This window comes from Fukomys damarensis, unplaced genomic scaffold (assembly GCF_012274545.1).
Source record: "Fukomys damarensis isolate Sample0158 unplaced genomic scaffold, DMR_v1.0_HiC HiC_scaffold_16, whole genome shotgun sequence".
NCBI classification, from domain to species: Eukaryota; Metazoa; Chordata; class Mammalia; order Rodentia; family Bathyergidae; genus Fukomys; species Fukomys damarensis.
Genome location: NW_022900928.1, coordinates 51944903 through 51969179, shown reverse-complemented (window position 1 = coordinate 51969179; position 24277 = coordinate 51944903). Strand labels below are relative to the sequence as shown.

Below are 24277 nucleotides of genomic sequence, written 5' to 3'. Positions count from 1 at the left end.
GTTCCAAGTTGTCAGGGTCTCAGTTAAAGTCTCAAGTCTTTTCTTCTTTGCTGAGCTATCTGGATGTTATTTTTGACATGCTCCCTAAATTCCATATCTAAATTTCTTATTTGTGAAAAACAACAATTATACTTAGCTATCTTTTGCAGCATTTATTTCAACACTGCAGGCCAATTTGGTCCAAAAGAGATTACCCTATGTTTTAATTCTAGCTGATTATCTTTACTACCTTCTTGCATCTGAAGCACCTATCTGTTGTTTCTGGGATTTTGTGCTCCACGTTTAGACCTCTTTCTTGATGTAAGGTGCACTGTAGTGTAGATTTGGTTTGTTTTTTTTTCTTCTTTCTCTTTTTTAGTATCCTCACTGAGCAGGTGATTGCTCAATTACCAGAGACTCCTGCAGTGATTTTCTAGTCCCCACCTGCCCAGTCTGTGACACAGGCCAAGAAAAAATACACTACAAGATAGAACTAGGAAAGACAAAGCAGGGTGCCAGGATGACCAATATCGGTGCAACCAACAAGGGCACTGGACAATTCCAGGCCCTGCCTTTTATTGGCAATCAATTGGGGTAAAGGTGACATGTGGTTTCTATGGAAATTAATGTAAACAGACACATGAAGGATAAGACAAACATTCTCTAATTAGCAACAAAATAGACAAAATATATTATTGTAATTAGAACATTGTCCTTCTAGTCAGAAGATTTTAGTTGTGGGAAGGGACTTTTGGTGCAAGTTACTCTAACCATAGCATGTGGGCTTCAGCCAGATTCACTTCTCAAAACAAACCAATATAGGGTTACCTCTTTACAGCCTGCTTTGGACATAATCAATATTATGGTCCTCTGCAAAGGGTTGTCATGAGGATGGAAATGGCTAAATTATCTAGTGTAGAATCTACTGGTCAAAAATATTCAACAAGAAATAATGTCTTTTCCTTTATATATTCTCCTAAAGCCAGAATTTTTCATTACTTTTACTCTTATCTCCAAGTTTCTTACCAAGAGAAATCTCACTGCACAAGCAGTCAATCCAAAAATGAACCCTAATTAAATTGGAAATGTACTAACCACGTGTATATAACATTATTTTATATGTTTAGCTATTGCTAATAATAGTAGTTACTATGGGCTACAATATATGAATTATGCATTCTAATCGTTACAACAAACACTGAAGCCATGAGGTGTATCACCCTTATGTTGATTCTTTTCCTCCTTCAGTTGATAGTTTTTCTGTAGCATGGATTAGTAACCTATAATGCCAGACTAATTATCAGGAGGGAAATAAAATGCCTAAAACTTCAGAAATAAACTATGTTCCCATGTCATGTTGGGAACAGAGAATGGGAAAGAGGTAAACTTCTCATATTTTTTTTTTACTCTGTGACAGCACACTAACCTCAGCTTGTAATAAAACCAATATTTCCAATGAAAGAAGAAATTGCAAAATACTGAAGTTAGCATCCCATCACAGTTGACCCCAGATCATATGTGCATGTGTCATCTTAACATCAGAGATGACTACATGTGCAAATGAATATCTCACCATTTTCCCCATGAATCAGACCACCTGGAAATGAAGAGCTGCTATGTATTCTTTAGTCTCAGTTACAGGATGAGGTTATGGATTGCAGACAAGTCATGTCTCCACCACACCAGCACAGCATCAGCCAAAGAGGAGCTACAAGTGGCAGATCAGATAAACATAGATCAAAAGAAGTAGCCAAATTCTCAAGGTGATCAAATAGGAGAACAGAACGGCAGGTAATGTGGCAAATTAAAGGAAAGTACAAGGGTGTTAAGGATGAGAGAAAAGTTATATGGAACTAGAAGAGACCCAGAATATCCAAAGCAATCCTGAGCAACAAGAGCAAAACAGATGACATTACAACTTCAGATTTCAAGTTATACAACAAAGCTACCAAATAAGAACAGCATGGCACTTTCACAAAAAGAGATGTGTTCAACAGTGGAATAGAATGGAGGATACACAAACAACCCCTAGCACTTTGAGCCATCTAATTTTTGATAGAGGGGCCAATATAAAGATAGCTTTTAAAACAAATAATGCTATCAAAACTGGCTAATGATATGGCTTGGAATTACTATAGATTCATATCTCTCACGCTGTCCTAAAATTAAATTAAAATAGATAAAAAACCTAAATATAAAAACAGAAACATTGACTCTATTGGATGAAAATAGTAAAATGTTTGAAGACATATACATAGTGAAGTACTAAGTACTCTGTGAACCAAACCCAAGTTATACAATACATATAACCAAGAATCGGCAAAAGGGATTTGTTATCGTTTATATATCGATGTCCCCCCAAAAAAACTTCATGTGCTTGTAGGTGGGTTTTTTGGAGACGATTGGATCATGGGAATGCGACAGTCCACTGATGAGTTTATAGCTGATTTGCTGTTGGGGGTAAGATCTAGTTGAAAGAGGTGGGTCGCTGGGGGTTTGGCCTGGAAGGTTGTATCTCCTTCCCCTTCCTTGATCTCTCCCTGCTCCCCATCACTATGCCAGAAGCATGGCTCTTCTGCCAGGCAGTCTAGACAACTACGGACTAAAATTCTACAAACTTGAACCAAAATAAACCTTTCCTCCTTTAAGTTGTGAGTGTTAAGTATTGTGTCTCAGTGACAAGGGAAGTAACTAAAACAGGATTATATCAGCTTGAAAGGCTTCTGCACAGCAAAGGAAACCACCAGTGGAGGGAAGCGACAACCATATGGAAAATGGAAACCTTCTGCATTGTTGATGGAAACGTAAACTAGTAAAACCATTTTGGAAATTAGTATGGGGATTCATCAAAAAACTAAAACTAGCCTGGCATGGTGGTGCATGCCTGTAATCCCAGCACTCACTCAGGAGGCTGAGATAGGAGGATCACTGTGAGTTCGAGACCAGCCTGGGCTACATAGTGAGTTCCAGGTCAGTCTCGATACATAGTGAGTCCCTGTCTCAAAAAAACAAAAAAAAAAAAAAAAAAAAAAAAAAAAAAAAAAAAACCCACTAAAACTAGAAATTATATTTGACCCAACTATATCTCTTATATGTATCTTGCCAAAAGTTAATCATATTACAGTGATATATGCAGAGCATGTCAATAACAGCACAATTCACAATAGCCAATTTATGAAGTGGCCTATGTGGCCATCAATAGATAAATTAAGAAAGAAAATTACACACACACACACACACACACACACACACACACAATGAAGTTCTACTCAGCTTATAAATTCTACTTATAGGGACAGATAAACTTGAGTCCCTTGTAGGAAAATGGATGGATCTTAAAGCCATAATGGTTAGTGAACTAAATTAGATGTAAGGATTAAATATCACATGGTGTCTGTTATATGAGAAATTCAAAATATAAATAATTTGAAGAACAAAGTAGAGGATGAGTGGTGGGAAACATGGAGGCCAATTCTATAGAATTGGGAAGGAGACCTGAGGAAAGAAAGGAGAGGGGAGGGTTATGAGGAAGAGAAGTAAATGATCAGGATGTGATAAATATACGTGTACCAATGCCCCAACATGAATATAATTATTATGTGTTACAAGGATACACTAATACATTTTTAATTAGAAAAAAATTATGGAAAAAGAATAGAATGTCAAAATCTAAGGAAAAAAATGTGCAGAAGAGAGCCAAGGTCCAAGCCAAGAGATTTTTGATAATCCTATTATAGTGGATTAACTAACTAATGGTCAGCTTGTAACACCCAACTGAATTGAATCAACATGGTCTGGGTATGGAGGATCCACCTGATGATTGCTGTCAGTGGCCATAAAAAGAGAACTGGAGGAGAAAATCTGGGCCTGTTGATTTTCTAGGAGAAGCTTGCTATGGATGGTTTTCCTGATGCAAAGAACTAGGTGTTCGGATTGAATGAGGGGCTCAGGGCCTCACCGTCACTGGGAATGTCTGCTGTTTTTGTCGGGGGAGCTCTGATCTTCACCATGAGCATCAGCTCCTGGCTCCAATGCGGATCCCTCAGCTTGGTGGCACAAATCTTTCATCTCACCAGCATAGGTTTTCTGGCTTCCACCACTGGCCTTTGGGCCTTCTAGGTTCAGATCCTCAATGCAGACAAGCATGAGACATTGCCATGGGCTCTAGGCCATTAGATGGACTCATGAAAGACATTGCCTTGGACTCTAAGTCTTTAGCTGGACTTGTGAGGGACATTGCGGGGATCCAGGCTTTTGGCTGGGCCCCTGGTGTGTGGTTAATCTCTTGCACTCCTTTGCATTTGACTCTTCGTGTAATTATTACAAAATAATCTTATAAATTATATGTCCTGTATTTAATGTATTTCCTTGCCTAAATCCTGCTGACTACATCTATGAATTATAGTGACTGGGTTTTACACTGGCAGTTCTAAGTGATCTCTTACCACTTATTAACTGTCTGACCTTGAGCTCATACTTAGGTTTTCTGAGACTGGTCTCATTCTTGTTTGGATGTTCTAAAAATTAGAAATATCACATTTAGAATTTGGCCAATAGTAGAAGATCTATACCTAACGGTTTTACTTTTTCTTAGTGATAAATTGTATGCCAGTTATTGTCCCACACAGCTAACCTGGGATACATAGTGAGTACCTATCTCAAAAAAATTTTAAAAGGCAAATTGTATATGCTTGCTTGCCTGTTGGTATGCATACTCTAGTGATTTTAGCAAATAATAAATTAGAAACAGACACATATGACTTCCTTAGCCCATGTCATTAATTTATTCAGGTATGATGTTTAAATGCAGGGTAAGATTATACACCAACATCACTCCTGTGAGGCATATGGTTTGATGCTTAGTTAGGAGTGATCATGATCATAGCCCTTATTACTATGTCAAAAGACCCATCACAAAGATACACCAACACCAAGAAAGTTATGACTCCGACAAGGCATCTATCTCAGAGTTTGTCAAATCAGTGCCTAAGAGCACTGTCATGGATTTGTGCAGCCATCATGCTTTGTTAAAGATATTAGGGTACAATTAAAGGTGATTTGTTCCCCAAGATAAAGCATGTGTTACTTTTGAGTAAAGTTGTCTACACTCCAATTTTATAGATGACATATATTGTCTGAAAAAAGTATATACTTACTCAAGTCCAGCTTGCTTTGTCTAAATATGCTAGCCCCTTTCCCTCTGATTTTCCAGTTGACATCCCCTCTACTTTCCCACACTCTGGAGCAACTTCTTGGCTATGTTAAGCTACAAACTGACTTAGCTGTCTCAGTGCATTTTCAAGCTTCTCCCTTACTCTGGTTTCTGGAAGTAGCAGAACTTCCTGGTTTCTGGATACACATCCTGCCTGTCTAGTCTGTCTCAAGTAGGGTGAAAATGGTAGATGATACCTAAAAGATCATTCCTACACATTCATTAATTTAATATCCCTCTATTCTGAGTTTCAAACTCCAGATTGGTAGAGTTAATATATCTTTACTGAATATATATATGTATATATATATATTTCTATATAGCAAGAATTTCAGGGTCTTTTTTAGTAGTAAATTAATTTGAAAAAAATGTTTACTGAAGATGCTTGGTCTTACTGCGTGAAAAGGACTGTACTTGGATAAGAGAGTAAGGCTGAGTGAAGGAAAGTAAGGACTTTAATTCATTCTCTACTATAAATCTCAACACATCTCTTCCTTTGTAAAAGGAGAAAAAGGGACAAAAAGTTTTCAAAAGCAAAGAAGAGGAGGAAGTAGGAGAAATATTTTGGTCTAATATAAAAGTTTATTTCATTTTAACAAGGTTTTTTTGTTTCTTTTTGTTTTGTTTTGGTTTGGTTTGGTTTTTGAGACAGAGTCTCACTATGTAGTTGAGACTGACCTGGAACTCACTATGTAGCCAAGGCTGGTTTCGAACTCACAGCAATCCTCCTGCCTCAGCCTCCCAAGTGCTAGGATTACAGGCATGCGTCACCATGCCTAGCTCTCATTTTAACAAGTTTTAATGGAGCATTTACTCTGACCATCTGATTTATTGTGAAACAGAGGATGAGTGAACAGCAAGGGTTTTCTCCTTTGTGTCTTCCATCCTCTATAGGTTCTCTATCTGTGTCCACTCTCTACTCACAATATTTCTACCCCAGCATCAGTGATTTCATCTGTAAAGCAGTAATACCTCTTATAAATGAGGATTCAGGAAGGCTGGAGATTTAGCTCAGTGGCTCTGCCACCTGCCTAGCAAGCACAAGGTCCTGAGTTTGATCCTTGAAAAAAAAAAAAAAAAAAAAAAAAAAAACGAGGACTCAGGAAATGAAACATCTATCATTATATCTTCCTATACAGAAATTTTCACGTTTGAACTAAGTTTTTATGCAGGATTTCTTTCCACTGATCTATTTATACCTTACCTGCTTATAAAGCATTTATTTTTTCTCACTGAATTTATTGGTACATTTAGGTATACAGTACAGTTGCATTCATTATTGGGATCTTGTACCTTTACATGACAGGTCTTGGTTCTCATTTTTCCCCCTTGTCCCTGCCCTCCCTTCACCCCCTCCTCCCTTCCCCATTTACAAACACTTTATTTCTATTTTTTCATTTTCTCATATTTTTTCTTTTCCCTTATTCCCTTTCCCCTACCCTTCCCACTTTCCCTACACCTTTAGCCCTTTTCTTCCTATTTCACATTGTCAATTATCTCATTAGGATCTTATGTACTATTAGACTTTTTCACACCAGAAATAAAGCATTTTAAATATAATTTTTCTAAAGAATGTTGCTCTGGTTTCCTATGTCTAAAAAATTAATACTTTGCCAAATTTGTCAGCAATACTCCAGGAAATAAACAAACTTGAATTATCCAGCCAGTTCTTTTTCCTCTTTATAAACACAAAAACCACTTCCTGCAGAGTTGTCATTCTTTTTGGTTTAATACTTGTAGGGAAATCACTGACTAGAGGCTATATCATCTCCAATTAAATTGATGTGAACCTTCTTGCTGTCATTCACTTTTTTTTGTACAAGGGATTGAACTCAGGACCTTGCTCTTGTGAGGCAGGCAGTGGAATCCCTGAGCTAAATCCCCAGCCCTGTCATTCACTTTTAAAGAAAAGCACAAACATGAATCACCCTGTTGATGACCTAAACAACGTCTCCCTATAAAATAGCAGCCACCAGAAGGTAGGAACAGAAGCTAGTAGGTAGAAAAAGGGATTTGTTAAGGCAGAGGCAGTCAGAATGGAGCACTTAGCTGTCTTCATGCTGTTGTGTCTGCCAGTCTGCTCAGCTTATCCTCTGAATGGAGCAGTGAAGGAAGAAAATCCCAACATGGATTTTGCCCAGGTAATTTTTTTAATTGAGTTTATTGGCACATTTTAGGTATACAGTACAGTCACATTCATTATTGGGATCGTGTACCTTTACATGACAGGCCTTTGTTCTCATTTTTCCCCCTTGTCCCTGCCCTCCCTCACCCCCTCCTCCCCTCCCCACTTACAAACACTTTATTGCCATTTTTTCATTTCCTCATATTTTTTCTTTTACCTTATTCCCTTTCCTCTACCCTTCCCACTTTCCCTACACCTTTATCCCCTTTCTTCCTATTTCACATTGTCAATTATACCATTGCGATTCTTATGTATTATTATAGTTTTTCACACCAGAGAAACTATTCGGTATTTACACATGTATGACTTATTTATTTCACTTAGGAGTATATCCTCAATATGTATCCATTTTCCTATGAATGACTCTAATTTCTCATTCTTTTTTGGGGGGAGGGGTTTGAGACAGAGTCTCACTATGTAGTTGAGACTGACCTGGAACTCACTATGTAGTCGAGGCTGGTCTCGAACTCACAGCGATCCTCCTGCCTCAACCTCCCGAGTGCTGGGATTACAGGCATGCACCACCACGCCCAGCTCTAATTTCTCATTCTTTATGGCTGAGTAGTATTCCATTTTATAGAAAAAGCACATCTTCTTTATCCAGTTTACAATTGCCCAGGTAATTAATGGCAGCATCATTTGAAGCCACTGGCTCACCCATGTAGAGAACAAGTATGCCTGCTTGATCTTCTAAAACCAAGCAGAATGACTTGATTCGAAACTGTTTTGTTGGAATTATTTGGCATCAGAGAATATCAAAGTTCTGGAGGTGGAAATTCCTTTCATTTTAACAGAGAATGAAAGAAAGGCACAGGAATTTCAAATAATTAATCAAGGTTAGAATAATAGTGTTGCAGCAGCTCCGAGGCTATGTGAAAACAACAAATGGGAAATAGATGAAATGTACCTTGCTTTAGAATTACTTTGGTTAAAATAAATTGAAGTGGGAGAATATGCTAATTTTCATCTTTATATTAAGGAACCATTTGTGCCATTATTTCTATGTATGTATTATTTATATGTATGTATGATCTCTCTTTAGTCTTGAACCAGGTCTCTATTTACAATGTGAAGTAGATGTATTCATCCAAGAATGTATACAATTATGCCAATTTTTTAACTTGGCTAATAAATTAAATTGGACTGAAATAATAAGCCATCTTAATAAAAAAGCAAATTGTAATACTTGCTTTTGTTTCAATAAATGGGAGAATAATTAAAATAAATTTTGAAATTGTAATGAATGGTTAAATAATCATAAGAATTGCTTACAAATATACTTGTTATTCCACTAGAAATACCTAAAAAACTATTACAACCTTGCAAAAGATGTGAATCAAGTTTATAGAAGGAAAGACAATGGTCCTGTTGTTAAAAAAATCCAAGAAATGCAGAAGTTCCTTGGGCTGGAAGTGACAGGGAAGTTGGATTCTAACACTTTGGAGGTAATTCGTAAGCCCAGGTGTGGAGTTCCAGATGTTGGTCAATTCAGTACCTTTCCTGGGATGCCAAAGTGGAGGAAAAACCATCTTACATACAGGTATGGCTCCAAAGATGTTGTCACACAATATTGAAATTTTATATTCTGTATCCCAGGAAAATATTAGCTTCTTCATTTTTTTCTTACACAGGATTGTGAATTACACACAGGATTTGCCAAGAGCTGCTGTTGATTCTGCCATAAAGAAAGCTCTGAAGGTCTGGGAGGGGGTGACCCCACTCACATTCACCAGGATGCTTGAAGGAGAGGCTGACATAATGATTTCTTTTGCAGTTAGAGGTAATGAAATAAAATATCCATTTATCGGATGTTTGTTGTTTTTTTGTTTGTTTTTGTTTTTGTTTTTGGTACTGGGGATTGAACTCAGGTCCTTGCGCTTGCCAGGCAGGCCACCGAACCGCTGAGCTAAATCCCCAGCCTATTATCAAATGTTTTTGCCAGTTCAGGATACTAAAACAAAATTAATTTATGAACAATAGAAATAGCATTGCTCACAGATCTGAGACTGAGAAGTCAAAAGTCATGGTGTCAGCAGATCTTCGGTAATGCTTCATGGGTGACACATTCTGTGTCCTCATATGGCAGAAGGGCCAGGAGGCTCCCTTAAGCTTCTTTTATAAGGACACTGATCCCAATCATGGAGGCTTCATGAAATATCCACATCATAAAGACCATACATTTTAATATTGGAAATTAATTTTCAACATGTGGACTTTGAGAAGGCACTAACATTCAGCATCTGGTGCTGTCTGATTGGAAAAGGATAAAAAGAAATTCTGGATATGTAAACTACCGTTGTTTTTTTTCCCCCCATCAGAACATGGAGACTTTTACCCTTTTGATGGACCAGGAAATCGTTTGGCTCATGCCTATCCACCTGGGCCTGAGTTTTATGGAGATGTTCACTTTGATGATGATGAAAAATGGACAGAGGATGCATCAGGTGGGTTTTAAGCCTCTGAGAATGGTTTCAGAAATAATGTCTAACTATCCAAGAATGATTTCATTATCCAGAAGGAGAAGTAAATGTAGTATTCTAGTAAGTGAAATTCTGATTAACTGAGTGGTAAATGGGAGGACTCTTCATTCAATCACTAGTGAAGAATTTTATAAACGTATACAATTCATCTTTGCCCCACCAGGAGTAATACAAGTACCATTCGATCTTATTTCCTCAACTCTGGATCTTGTGAAGGTTTCGGACCAGTGTGATTAATAATGATTTTGTATCACATTAATTATAAATGACTGATGTAGAATGAATGCCACTGAATGAGTTCTGAACCTAAAACATGACCTTGAGTTGTTTCCTTCCTTTTCATTTGGGTCTTTTTCTCTTTAGAGTAAATATCAAGAGAAAATGCTAGGAACCAAAGGACATTTCTACATCATTTGTTTAAATAAGTGCATCACTGTCACTAGCTCAGGAATGTTGTTTCCCTTAAATTGGTTCTGAGAGACCCAAGGTTTACTAAGACACAATGATTCACATTAACTGTGTGCTATTTTTTTTTCAAATGGCTTCTGAAGATTAGAAACAGACTTTTGAAACAATCGCTTCTTCTGAGACTAGTTGGGAACTTTTACATAAATGAAAGAACCCTTCTACTGAGTGAAAACCTGATGTTGTGCTGCATGAAATCATCTAGCTTTATTCTTCCCTCAATTATATGGAGCATTGGCTAAATGCTAGCAATAAAACTCTTCATAATATAAAGAAGAAGTGAATGCAGCTATATTTGTACTGCAGAAAACAGCAGCTGGGCATATTTCTCTGTTTTAAACTAAAGATTGCACATACTCAGTGTTACTTATTACTGGAAAGCTTTTGATAATCAAAATTTAGTTGAGTATGACAAAGAAGAAGAACAAATCAGTCTATATCCCTGTGGGAAATAACCATAGTTTTGTTACTTAAGAGTTTAAGAAATACATAAATACTTGCCAATTAATTTCAGGCAAGGCTGAAACTGATAGATATTAGGAAACATGAACATGACAACCTTGTTCTTTTTAGAAAATGAAGAGTTATATTTACTGACATGCTATTAATCAAGGTCCTTCCAAAGAAGTACTTTTGGAAACAATACTCCTCACTGTAAATACAGTAAAATTGACTTAGTTTTCCTTTACCAGGAGATTATTAGGGAAAGATATGGTGAAAAACTAATGTTTTGACTTCTAGTCAACCTTGAAAAACATGAGTTTCTATCAAGTATATCTGGCATGTGTTTTATATGTATATTTTCAAAATAATTAGCTGCGAAGAGTTTCAACATCTATGGTTTCTTAAATAGGGACCAATTTATTCCTGGTTGCTGCTCATGAACTTGGCCACTCCTTGGGTCTCTTCCATTCCACCGACACTAAGGCTTTGATGTATCCACTCTACAACTCCTTCACAGACCTGACTCGATTCCGCCTTTCTCAAGATGATGTGGATGGCATTCAGTTCCTCTATGGTGAGTGATGTTGGAAAAAATAGATATTATAGCTTTGCAGAGATGCTACATAAAATATTTGCAATGTAACTTAAAGCACCTTGAGAAGGTCTGGAAAGCGTATAAAATGACATGTGCATCACATTTTTCCTAATGCTGTTTCTCCCCTAATCTGTTCTCTTTAGGACCTCCTCCTCCCTCTCCTGCTGAGCCAGAAGTGCCCGCTGAATCTAGCCCGCTAGAGTCTGGGACACTAGTCAAATGTGATCCTGCTTTGTCCTTCGATGCAGTCAGCACCCTGAGGGGAGAAATCCTGTTCTTTAAAAACAGGTCAGACTGGAAAGCTATATTTTCCTATCTTTTTTTTCTTTTTTTAGGTACAATGCTTGAAAAAGGAAACAAGCTAAAATTTAAATGAAGTGTTTCCTGTACATTCTAGAATCATATCATTTTGATCTGATGTGTGTGTGTGTGTGTGTGTGTGTGTGTGTGTGTGTGTGATCAGGTATTGAACCCTGGTCTTTACACTCAGCTACATCCCCAGACCTTTTAAAATTTTTAAATTCTAAGGTAGGGTGTCACTAATTTGTAAAGTTTCCCAGAATCAGCTTGAATTTGTACTCTTCCTGCTTCAGCCTCTCAGAGTGCTGGGATTACAGGTGTGCATCACAGTGTCTTCCTGTAATCTAGTTCTTATTGCATTTTTAACCCCTCTTTCGAATAGCCCAGGCTGTTTTTTAAAGACTGTTTTATAAAGAATTATTCTTGATTACTAGAATATGAATTCCATTAAGGAAAGTGTTTTATCTGTTTTGTTTACCTTATAAATATCATAAATTGTGGAACATCTTCAAAAAGTATTATACATCTTTAGAAGCAAAGTGGTATCTTTACCTTTGTTTTAGAAAGCCACTATCTCAATGAATTAATTTTAAAAAAATGATATATGCTTATGCACAATATTCAAATACTAACAAAAGATGCAGAGAGAGTTCCAAGGAAAATCTTCCCATCTCTGGCCTGCAGTAACCCAGTTGCTTCCACGTGTGCTAGCACGTATCAATTTCTTTTGTGTCTCTATCCACACACAAACACAAAGAGGCACATAACATTTTGTGGAAATATTTATCGGTATATGATATACACAGTGTTTTGCAGTCTTTCAGAGTGAAATTAAGCTAAATAATCCTGTTGGAACTAATCGATATTCCTGCCATAGATTTCATTACCCTGGAGTCACGCACAAGACAGTCATTTAATACCAACTTCTGTACAGGATGAGTTAGCATTGACTGGAAGAAAAGACTACTGTCTTTTTTTCATGTGTCTATGTCTCTCTACCTATTATATAAAGGACAAAGGAAATTGAAAATAATTTTTATATGTTACAGATATTTTTGGCGTAAACTCCACTGGAAACCCCAACCTGAACTTAATTTGATTTCTACATTTTGGCCCTCCCTTCCATCAGATTTAGATGCTGCATATGAAGTCATCAGCAAGGATGCAGTTTTTATTTTTAAAGGCAAGTACTATCCACAATTTTTTAAGTTTTGAAAAAAATCCTATTGCAAAAGTTTCACTGGTAGGAATTTTCTCTATTATAGTAAATTTTAAGTGGTTCATTACTATAAAAATCTAGTGTCAATGCATACATAAGCTTTGCACAAAAGCCATTATAAATGTTATTTTAAAATACTTGATACAGACAGAAACTATTCCACATATAGTTTGATGTATTAAAATATTCCCTATAACTCAGGAGTCAAGGGAGAAAAAAACTTCAAAATAAAACAAAAGTAACAAATCAAAGCTTGTGGGATTAAGAGGAAGAAAGGGATCTTTAGAGGCATAAATGCTTGTATTAGATAATAATAGTGAATATCTTATATTTATGGATATAAAATTTTAACATAGCTAAAATGTCATTTATGTACAGATATGACATTTTCAATTCAAATACCATTAGAGTTTTCATAGAACTTGGCAAATTAGATTCGTAACTTATGTAGCAAGGCAAAGGTCAAGAACAGCATATATATTCCTGAAGAAGAGTAAAACAATGAGAACAACTCTGTGTTACAAAATTTTAATAAGTAAAATATTATAATATCAGTGCAGGGAGAGATAAATTAACTAGTGGAACTATGTAGGCCTGGTGGCTTCTCTGTTAAGATTTTTTTAAACTACTTTTCAATTTGTTCTCTTGGTAATGCTATTTGAGCTTCTACTGCTTTTTAAATCAGGTTATATATTTTTGTTGGAATTTACTGACTTTGTTTCCAAATCAATTGGTTCAAAATTAGCAGAGTGTTATTTTGTTGTAATTAAGTATTGCTGAATTTTCTTTCTTTTTTTCATTTCTCATATTGACTCTTTTAACCTTTCTCTAATTTTCTTTATTAATCTCAAGGGATATTTAATAATCTTACTGGACTTCTTGCAGAATTAACTTTTATTTTTGTTGGTCCTCTCTATTGTATTTTTATTCCCCTCACACATGCTAGGGAAACACTTAGTGCTGAAGTACATTCTCAGTTCATTTTAGTTTATTTTGAGACAGAGTATCCCTAAGTTTCCCAGGCTACCTTCAAATTTGTGATCCTTCTCCCTGGGCCTCCCAAATAGCTGAGATTACAGGCATGAACCACTATTCCCTACTCTATTTAATTAATTTTTGTCTATTTACTTATTATTGCATTAATTTTGCTTTCTTTGTATTTATTCTGTTTTTATCACCTTTAAATTTGGTGCTTACCTTATTGCCATCTATTTTACTTTTCTAATAAGTATTTATGCCTATAAATATCTCTTCCTTCCTCTTCAGCCCACAAATTTTAACAGGTTATTTTTATTATGTTCTTATTTTTAGGCTTTTTGTTCCCTGACTCATAAGTTATTGGGACTATTTTAAAATAGTAAGCTATAGGGGGATTAGAAAATACGTATTTGTTTCTGACCATCTCATTTCTGTAAAGATTAAATGAAATCATGTGAATTTGCCTTTGAAATCATAATGAGTTATATAATTCTAAAGTACTACTCCTATTTATACATATATGTGACATTTTTTAAATACCTGCAATGCGTTGGGCACAGAATTCACTAGTAAGCAGGGGCTCCTACTCCAAGGAGGGAGCAGAAATGACGCTGCCAAGGCACTGTGGACAGGGCTGGAGCTGAGAAGGAAAGGAACCATGAGGGCCCAAAGGATGAGCACCGTACTTTACCCAAGGCTGAGAGGAGCAATGTCAGAATGGGACTTGATGGAGAAGAACTTTGCTGTGGAGAGATGGGCTGAATGTATAAAGCAGAAAGGTTTTTAAGGCAGGCAGAAGGAACTTTTTTATACAAAAGTAAAGCACTTCTGGCATTGCTCAGATAGGTGGAAGTCATTCCACTCAGATGATAGGGATTCAAAATTGGAGAGAAGATGATAAAATAAAGGGAATCAGAATGATAGGATTCCACTATCCCAATTCACTTGAAGTCGAGGGAATTCCCATAATATTCTGAAGCAGCACAGATAGGACTTGGTGATTGCGAGTTATTTAGTATTAGGTGATTAAAAATCAACTGACCTGATACAAAGCTTTGGAGGGGCCTATATTAGAAATTTAGATTAAGAAATCATCAAAAATTGTAAGAAATAACTAGAAATCTTTGCAACAAATTACAGATAACAAATATAAGATGCAGAAAAGACAGTGAACAAGAGTTATATGCTCATATTTTCATTCACCCCTTCATTCACTCATTCACTCACTCAATAAACATTTATTAAATACACTAGAAACTAGATATTATGCTAGTGGTTAGAATTAAAATCTAGCTTTCTCTTAACACAACAATGCCATTATAATCATTTATTAAACTAAATGGATTCACTCATAGTTTCTTGGTTTTATTTTTTTTTTTTTCAAGGACGTAAGTTCTGGGAAGTCAGAGGAAATGATGTACAAGCAGGTTATCCAAGAAGCATCCATACTCTGGGATTTCCTGCAACCATAAGGAAAATTGATGCAGCTGTTTCTGATAAGGAAAAGAAGAAAACGTATTTCTTTACAGAGGACAAATACTGGAGGTAAGATGCAATGGGAATGATTTTCTTTGGAGCCTAACCAGGGACCATTTTAAAAGATACCTGCCCACTCTACCCTCTTTCTCTAACTTCAGGTATTCCTGCTATGAAGAAGACACCTGACAGTTGCTCAACTTCCCAGATAGGAACATCATTCAGAATAGGGGTCACTGGGTCATACATTAAAACAGCCAAAGACATAACAAGAGACCAAAGAGGTCCAAAGGCACCTTTACTTTGTGTCCCAAGGCCAGTCCCACATGGTTGCCATAGGCATCCCGGGTGTACCAGATTGTAGAAACAAGTTCTACAGGGTCTCAGTGGGATAGAGAACCAGGAGTTTGCTTATAGCCAAATGACTTAATTCTCTTTACATCTTATATGTATCCTTGTGTATTTGTGGCCAGTAAGTGCTTAACTTCTATGTGTCCAGGATTAGAAAATTGACCTCAAACATATGTGCAGAAACTCTGAAGAATAAAATGTTGTCCCTTTTCTGGGTAAAATATTATTTATATTATTATAAGCTTGTAAAACTAGGAACATCACATTATTATTATAGCCCTACAAAAATTTATCATCTCTTTGAACAACTTGAAAAGTTTATCTAGGATTCCACACAAGAACATTAACACTATGCCATAATGTTTGCACAATGAAATTTCTATAAAATATTGAGCTGGATTTCTTTCACTTGGTGCAGATTTGATGAGAAAAGCCAGTCCATGGAAAAAGGCTTCCCCAGATTTATAGCTGATGACTTTCCAGGAGTTGATGGAAAAGTAGATGCTGTATTACAGGCCTTTGGTAAGAGGATACCTATTTCATTGCCAGTGAGGGTACTTTGGGTATTTTATAGTCTCAGAATGACGTATGTTTTGGCCTGTTTCATATTTGTGTATAATATTTGAATAACATTTACTAAAGCTTATCAAATGGAATAATTAAAAATGATAGATTTTATGCTATGTAAAGGATACCACTATAAAGTTACTAAAATATTTTTAAGGAAGTGAGAAATCAAAAGTTTTCAAATCATTCAGTCTTAAATCCTTTTTACTTCAAATTCCTGAAAATTTTAACTTTCCAAATATGCAGATTTAATTTAAATTTTATATTTCTTGAATGACTTCCAAGCCTCTATCTCATATCTACACACATGATCAAAGGATACAGCTTCTGTTAGACTCATGTGCATGGAAATAACTGAGGTACATAATTATTGTAGCTTAACAGAGTACATGCTAAGACGCTTTCTGTTCTCACTGTATGTTTTTACCAAAGGATCTGTTCCTGTGCCAGGCAAGCATGAATAAAGTTAGGTTCAGCATAAAAAATAAATAAATAGGGTACAGCTTCACATAGAACCCATGATCTTTCAGGTCATTATGTTGTTGTAAAAATACAACTTGGTGTGAGCCAAGTTTACTGATGACTAGTTTTCATTCTATTCTGTCCCCTGTTATTTCCTGTCCCATCCTACAGTGCTTTGTCTGGTTGCTGTTGCAGTCAGCAATTGTTTACATTAGTCATTATTAGTTACTATTGTAAGGCAATTGTGGCTTTCCCACATGCTCAGACTAGACAAAATTTAACTTCTGCTAATGAGTAGATGGGCAGGGAAATTTGTGCTTGCTTATTCTGAAGTAATTTTGGAGGGACCTGCCAGGCCCTGACAATCATAATACTCACTAGGCTGATGACCTGTGACTACAGTAATTTGACTATACAGTATATGAAGCAGAAAATGCACCTTTAATGCAATTTATCATGAATCTGGTTCTTTTGGCTTCCCAAATTGTGATTTTTTTTTACCTAATAGGAAGATAAAATGTTGAAAAGAAAGGGGAAAATTGGATTTTAAAATACTGTACAATCCCCTCTATTTAAAGACAGCATAATCTGATGTTTCAGAACACTGAAGTCAGACAGAAGAGATGGAATCTTCCTCAATCTTTCGCTAGAAATGTTACCTAGGGAAATTCTAAAGTCTTCCTAATTTTCAGTTTCATCCTCGTTAATGATTCCTTATACTGTTTCTGCAAGTATAGATAAAATAAATTATACAATGCATTCAGCATAGTTTGTAAAACAGAGAATCATTTAATAAATGCCACTCATTATTAGCTGACTATTATTCTAAGTTATATATGTTGAAAAATTGATACATTGAAAAATGTCTCATCATTTTCTTCATCTATGTTTACAGGATTTTTCTATTTCTTCAGTGGATCAACACAGTTTGAGTTTGACCCTAATGCCAGGAAGGTGACACATGTATTGAAAAGTAACAGCTGGTTAATGTGTAAATGAGATAAGGAAAAGACAGACATGGGCATTTTAAATGGATCTAATAAATATTCATCTAATTTACTGTGAATCAAAATGATAAATTATTACTGCATGTACGATAGCCAGAGAAGACGAGACTTGCAGACATATTTATGGGGCACAGAGAATTGTTTAAAATACTTCATGTGGGGGCTAGGGATTTAGCTCAGCGGTTCGGTGGCCTGCCTTGCAAGCTCAAGGACCCACGTTCAATGCCCGGTACCAAAAAAACAAACAACAACAAAAAAAAATACTTCATGTGTTCTTGATTACATTGCACAGAAGTGAGAAATACTCATGTAACAAATGAAAAGTATCTCCATAACTGTTCTATTTATTACTTAATAAAGAATTTTATTTTTCACTTGTCCTTTGCTGTCTAGTTTGATTCATGTCCAATACACTGACCACACTGTACATTAAGTACTTGGCAGTTTCTCTTCCAGGATCCATCCTCCTTGGATGGGTCACATGACTGTCACATACTCTCTCCTTTTCTCTGCTCCAGCAAGAGCTTTATTTTCACACATAGATATTTTAAGTGTTCCTTGCATGTTAGACGAAAAACAGATAGGTTGATAGTTGTTTTGTATTTAAAATATGCTATAATTAGTATCATCTTAAATGGTATTTCATCATGATTGAAAAATACAATAAATATTCAAAGTTTTAAAAACACATTACAGTAAAAGACTGTCTTATTTACTGACTTAAGGAGGAGAGGTTAATTTTGGCTCACAGTTTTAGTCTATTTTGTGCTGGCTCCAAGGCAGAAACAAGTTGACAGAGGGGTATGCCAGAGAAAAGATGTTCAGCCCATGGTAGCCAGAAATCAGAGAGAAGGAAGGAACAAAGAAAGAGATATTCCCTGCCACATCATACCCCCACTGACATGACCCTTCAAACCATGCCTCATGTCCAAATGTGAAAATATGGTGGGCAATTTAGATTTAAATCAAAACATTGTCCCCTGGCCTCCAAAAGATTCACATCCATCTCATTATAAGCAATGCTCTCAGCCACCTCATCTTTGACAAAGGAGCCAAACACCCTCCCTGGAGGAAAGATAGCCTCTTTAATAAGTGCTGCTGGAAAAACTGGGCTTCAACTTGCCAAAGATTAAAACTAGACCTATATCTCTCATCATGTACTAAACTAAAACTGAAATATATTAAAAATCTAAATATTAAAGCAGAAACACTAAACTGGCTGGAAGAGAGGTTAGATAGAACTCTTGAAAACACTGGTGTAGGAAAAGATTTTATGAACAAAACCTCAGCTGCCTGTGAACTAGTACAAACAGCAAGTGGGATGTCTCCTTATTAAAAAGCTTCTGAAACAAATAAATTAAACAATAAAATGCTTCTGCACAGCAAGAAAAACAACCAGTAGTGTGAAGAGACAACCCACAATATAGGAAAAACTTTTCACCAGCTCTTCCTCAGACAAAGATCTACTATCTAGAATATATAAAGAACTTTTAAAAAATCAGACCTCCCAAATTTAAAGACCCAATCCAAAAATGGACACCTGAAATGAACGGATATTTCTCAGACAAAGAAGTGGAAATAGCAATTAAACATATGAGAAAATGTTCAACATCACTGCTTATTTGAGAGATGCAAGTGAAAACAGCACTAAGATTCCATCTCACCCCAGAAAGAATGGCTGCTATCAAGAAATGAATGAATAATGCATGCTGGTGGGGCTGTGGGGAAAGAGGAACCCTGACTGCTCCACTATTGGTGGGAGCGCAGACTGGTGTAACCAATGTGGAAAACAGTATGGAGATACCTCTGAGAACTAGGATTGGAGATCCCGTTTGACCCAGCTGTCCTCCTGCTGAGTGTCTTCCTCAAAGAATTACAAGAATCATACCACAGTGATATGCATGCACCCATGTTCATAGCAGTACAATTCCTGATAGCTAATACTTGGAAGCAGCCCAATTGCTCATCAACAGGAGACTGGATAAAGAAAATGTGTTTTTTTAATAAAACAGAGTACTACTCAGCCATAAAGAATGGGAAACTAGAGACATTTATAGCTAAATGGATGCACATTGAGTCAATACTCTTAAATGAAATAAATACAATGCATATGGGTAAATAACAAATAGTTTCTCTAGTGTGAGAAACTGAAGTGTAAATAAGGACTAAAAGGTATGATAGATAATGTGAAATAGGAAGAAAAGGTTCAAAGGGGAAGGAGAAGTGGGAGAGGTAGGGGAAAAGAATGATAGGAATACAATTAATATGAGAAAAAGAAAAAAATGGAAACAATAGTCTTTGTAAATGGGGGGAAGGGGTTGAAGGGAGGACAGGAATGGGGAAAAAATAAAAACCGAGATGGATTATGTAAAGATGCACATTTCCAATGATGGATGTCATTACATTGTATACATTAAATGGACCAATAAAATTAATTAATTAATTTTAAAAACTGAGCAATGCTCTTAGTCTGTTTCTAAGAGTTGCCAAGTCTTAATAGTTCCAGCATTGCTGAAAAGCCCAAATCCAAAATCTTTGAGACTTAGGCAAACTCATAGCTGTGAGACCTTGTAAAACAAAAAAACTTAAACACTACCAACATACAATGGCACATACAATTCCAAGAGGGAGAAATAGGATAGAAAGGAATGGAAACACAGCAAGACTGAAACTTAGTAGGGAAAATATTAAATCCTGTAGTTCTATATCAAGCACATAGGTTAGGTTATGGTAAATTTGATTTCCAAAGTGTTTCTTGTATCCTATATTGACTCTCTCTTGGGGGTGGTTCTGCTCACTTCCTGGGTCTTTTCTCCACAGATGTTCCACATTTTTGGCATTTTCAGCAGACTGGGGCCTTCATGCACTTTTTGCTTTACTCTCAATGCTTCACATACCACCCTCCCGGAGGCATACTGCTTGGCCTCCTAGGCCATTATTTGAAATCTAAATGGAAGCCTGCATGTCCCCATATTTCTTGCATTCTGCATGCCTATAAAATCAATACCATAGTGAATGATGTCAAAGTATGCCACCAACTTGAGCAATAGCTGGGCCCCTTTTGATTATGACAGCAGAGGCTTCTGAATGCCTGGATGGCTAAGCACTGTGAAACAAATCTTAGGGAACCAATCCCTTAGGTGGCCCTTTTTAAACAGGAATTCCAGAAGCTGTCTTCTCAAATGAAAGATTTACAATTTTCCATCCTTAAGCCTTTGAAGGTGACATCTTGCTGATTTCTGAGATACCTGAGAAGCATATTTCTTATTATTTGGATGCAAAGTACTTCACTTCTTTTTAATGATAAACGTTTTAGCTATCATGTTCCCTTTTGACCTAGTTTTTCAAGCTCTTTCTGGCAAAACTGAAAACTCTTCAAACCATTCTATCTTCTGTAACTATTTCTCATTGTAGATCAGGAAAAAAATTAGTCAGGAATGCCCATGTCACAGCCGGAACATTGACTGCTTTGAAATTTTCTCTGTGAGATTTATTAGTTCATCACCCTTAATCTCAGTGTCCTGAAAAGTCTCAGGACAATGGCAAAATATAGACAAATTTTCTGCCACAGTGTAGCACACATGGCCCTTAATCAAACTGCTGAGAAAGTCTTTTCTCTTAACTGAAACCTCCTGAGCCTGGACTTTACTATGCACATTTCTGTGAGCATTTTGGTCAGCCAAGCTTCAAACAGAATTTACCATCAAGCTTAGTTTCTAGCATTCTATAGGTTCCTAACTGGTATCTACCAACCTATCCAAACTCCTCCCATGAAACAGTTCCAGAGGGTTTTTCAGCACATGTTCAGGTACACTCACAGCAAATACCCTACTCAGTACCAATTCTGTTTTAATTACTTTCTATTGCTGGGATACAATATCTGAAACCTAAAACTTTAAATAAGAAAGTTTTATTCTGGCTCACAGTTTAGTCCATGGTTGACTGACTTCAAGGCAAAAACAAGCTAACAAAGTGTCATGACACAGGGAAAGGTTCTCAATTCATGGTGACCAAGAAGCAGAGAGAGAAGGAATGAGCCAGTGAAAGAGATGTATACTCCCAGGTCATACCCTCAGTGACCACCCCTTCAGACCAGGGAACATGAGAGTTTTGAGAAACATTTTAAATCTAAACTACAACAAAGACATTACCATTAATTCTCTTCAAAATACACCCTTTCATCTTGAACACAATCATCTCATTGCGCTTGCCGCTTTTTGAAGCAGTTCTAGAAGTCTTCCTTCAAGAGTGTCTTTCGGCTCTCCCACCTGGGGACACCATCACTACAGCAGCAGGAAGGTAGCCTGGGCCCTGATCCACCATGGGAAGGAGAGCCATGCCTTCTCCTGCCTGGGGATGCCATCACTCTGGCACCAGGAAGGTAACCGCATGGGAGCCCCTGAACCCCCATAACTCCCCTTACCTCTGCCCCCCCATGCATTCTCAGACCTCCTGATTGTGCCAGTCTTTGGATCCACTCTGCAGAGGCAGAGTTGCTCATCAAGGGTATTTTTCTGAGTTCCCAATTTTGAACATCTTTAAAGAAAGTGTGTGGGAAACCTGTAATAGAACATTGTGGAGTTCAACCATTCAGCAGGTTGGGGAACTCAATCTGGGCCTTGCAGCCTGAGGTCAGTCTGCATTGGGGTTCAGTTTCAACCATTCAGCAGGTTGGGGAACTCAATCTGGGCCTTGCAGCCTGAGGTCAGTCTGCATCATGGGGTTCAGCCATCCGCTAACTGAGATCAGGGGTTTTTCATCCTAGCTCTGTCTGAGCCATTAAATGGTAAATATACTATATTGAAAAGTTTGTTCACTGCAGGCATATTCTGGACTGCTTCGTGATTTCAATTTAATTCAAATGATTAAAGGGTGATAGACTAGTGACTACCACAGGTGGTCAGTTTCCAAGTTGTGCTTGATCTTAATGTGTTGCTGATTGTATCAATTGGGATAAAAGATTGTGGTTGATTTGATGAGCTTTTTTCTCTGATGTTATGAAGATGAGAATGTCTGTGGGTCATTAGAGATCCGGAAGCTAGGGCACAACTATGTCAGGAAGATTTGGGTGATAACCCAGAGATTAAACCAAGGACAGTCTGACAACAAAAATAAAAATGAGAAAACACTTAAGCAAGACAAAAAGAAAGACTTCCAATTCACCAATGGCAAACAATAAGGCAAATGAAGATGAAAAGGTGGATAGTGAACCACCAGGACACTCTGAACTCAAAGCACAGGAAATAACAAAACAGATCAATCAGGCTCTAGAAAAATTCAAAACAGAAATTATTTCCCAGATAACCATAGAGATAGTGAGCAAAATGGAAGTCATGATTCAAGACCTTAGAGCAGAAACTGACAAAAAAATAGATGAGCTCAGGACCATGATAGAAGCCATGAGGCCCAGCATAAGAAAGAAATGGAAACAATAAATGCCCAACATAGGAAAGAAATGGAATCCATAAAACAGATTCAAACAGATATCTCTGAGATTAAACACTCCATAGAAAGTGTATGCAACAGAATAAAAGAGTGTGAAGATAGACTCTCAGATATAGAAGTTAAGGTTGCGGTCAGTGACCATGAAAAGAGAGGTCTCTTAAAAACAGTAGGGGATCATGAAAAATCCATCCAACAACTAGATGATGCAATTAAGAATAACATAAGACTGACAGGCATACATGAAGTAGCAGGAGAAAATACAAATGACTTAAAAAAGCTGTTTGCAGAATCAGTGACAGAAAACTTCCCAAACAGAGAGGAAGAATTTGACATTCAGATAACTGAGGCATATAGGACCGCAACCAGCCACAATAAAAAAAAAAAAAATCTACACCCAGACATATAATAATCATGATCCCAGAAACCCAACAGAAGAACAAAATACTACAAGCGGTAAGAGAAAAGAAACAAATCACATGCAAAGGAAAGCCCATCAGAATCTCAGCAGACTTTTCAACACAAACCCTTAGGGCAAGGAGAGCCTGGAATGAGATATTTCAAGTACTAAAAGAGAACAACCTCCAACTTAGACTGATGTAGCCTGCAAAACTCTCTTTAAAATGGATAGGGAAATAAGATACTTCCATGACAAAGAACACCTGAGAAACTACATGAATACCAAACCAGCACTATAAGCAATTCTAAACAAGATCCTAGAAAAAGACACTGAAGGCAACAACACCATGAGGCTCAACAGAGCAAATCAAATAGGCAAAGCAAGAAATTAAAAGGAGAAGGTGAAAAAGTAAAAAAGAGTACAAAAGGCCAATAACAGGTCAATAATAAGTCAGTACATATCAGTTATAACCATCCAGGTCAATGGCCTCAACTCGCCAATAAAGAGAAATAGACTGGCAAAATGGAATAAGAAACAAAATCCAACAATATGTTGTATACAAGAAACACACCTAGGGCAAAAAGAAGCCCATAGACTGAAAGTGAAAGGCTGTAAAACAATTCTCCATGTGACAGGATCCCAGAAAAAAGCAGGGGTAGCAATCTTATTTGCAGACAAAGCAAGTTTCAAACCAAAACTGATTCTAGTATTATTG

At 36.8% G+C, this 24277-nt stretch overlaps 1 protein-coding gene across 1 annotated transcript; it reads left to right on the top strand.

Moving 5' to 3' along the window:
- Positions 1-7199: 7199 nt before the first annotated feature.
- Positions 7200-17864, top strand: Mmp10 (matrix metallopeptidase 10). Its single transcript, XM_010642052.1, has 10 exons — positions 7200-7332; positions 8672-8916; positions 9008-9156; positions 9695-9820; positions 11175-11339; positions 11504-11648; positions 12710-12843; positions 15243-15402; positions 16103-16206; positions 17609-17864. The coding sequence occupies exons 1-10, from the start codon at positions 7228-7230 to the stop codon at positions 17710-17712; spliced, it is 1437 nt and encodes a 478-aa protein (XP_010640354.1). The 5' UTR covers positions 7200-7227; the 3' UTR covers positions 17713-17864.
- Positions 17865-24277: the final 6413 nt, after the last annotated feature.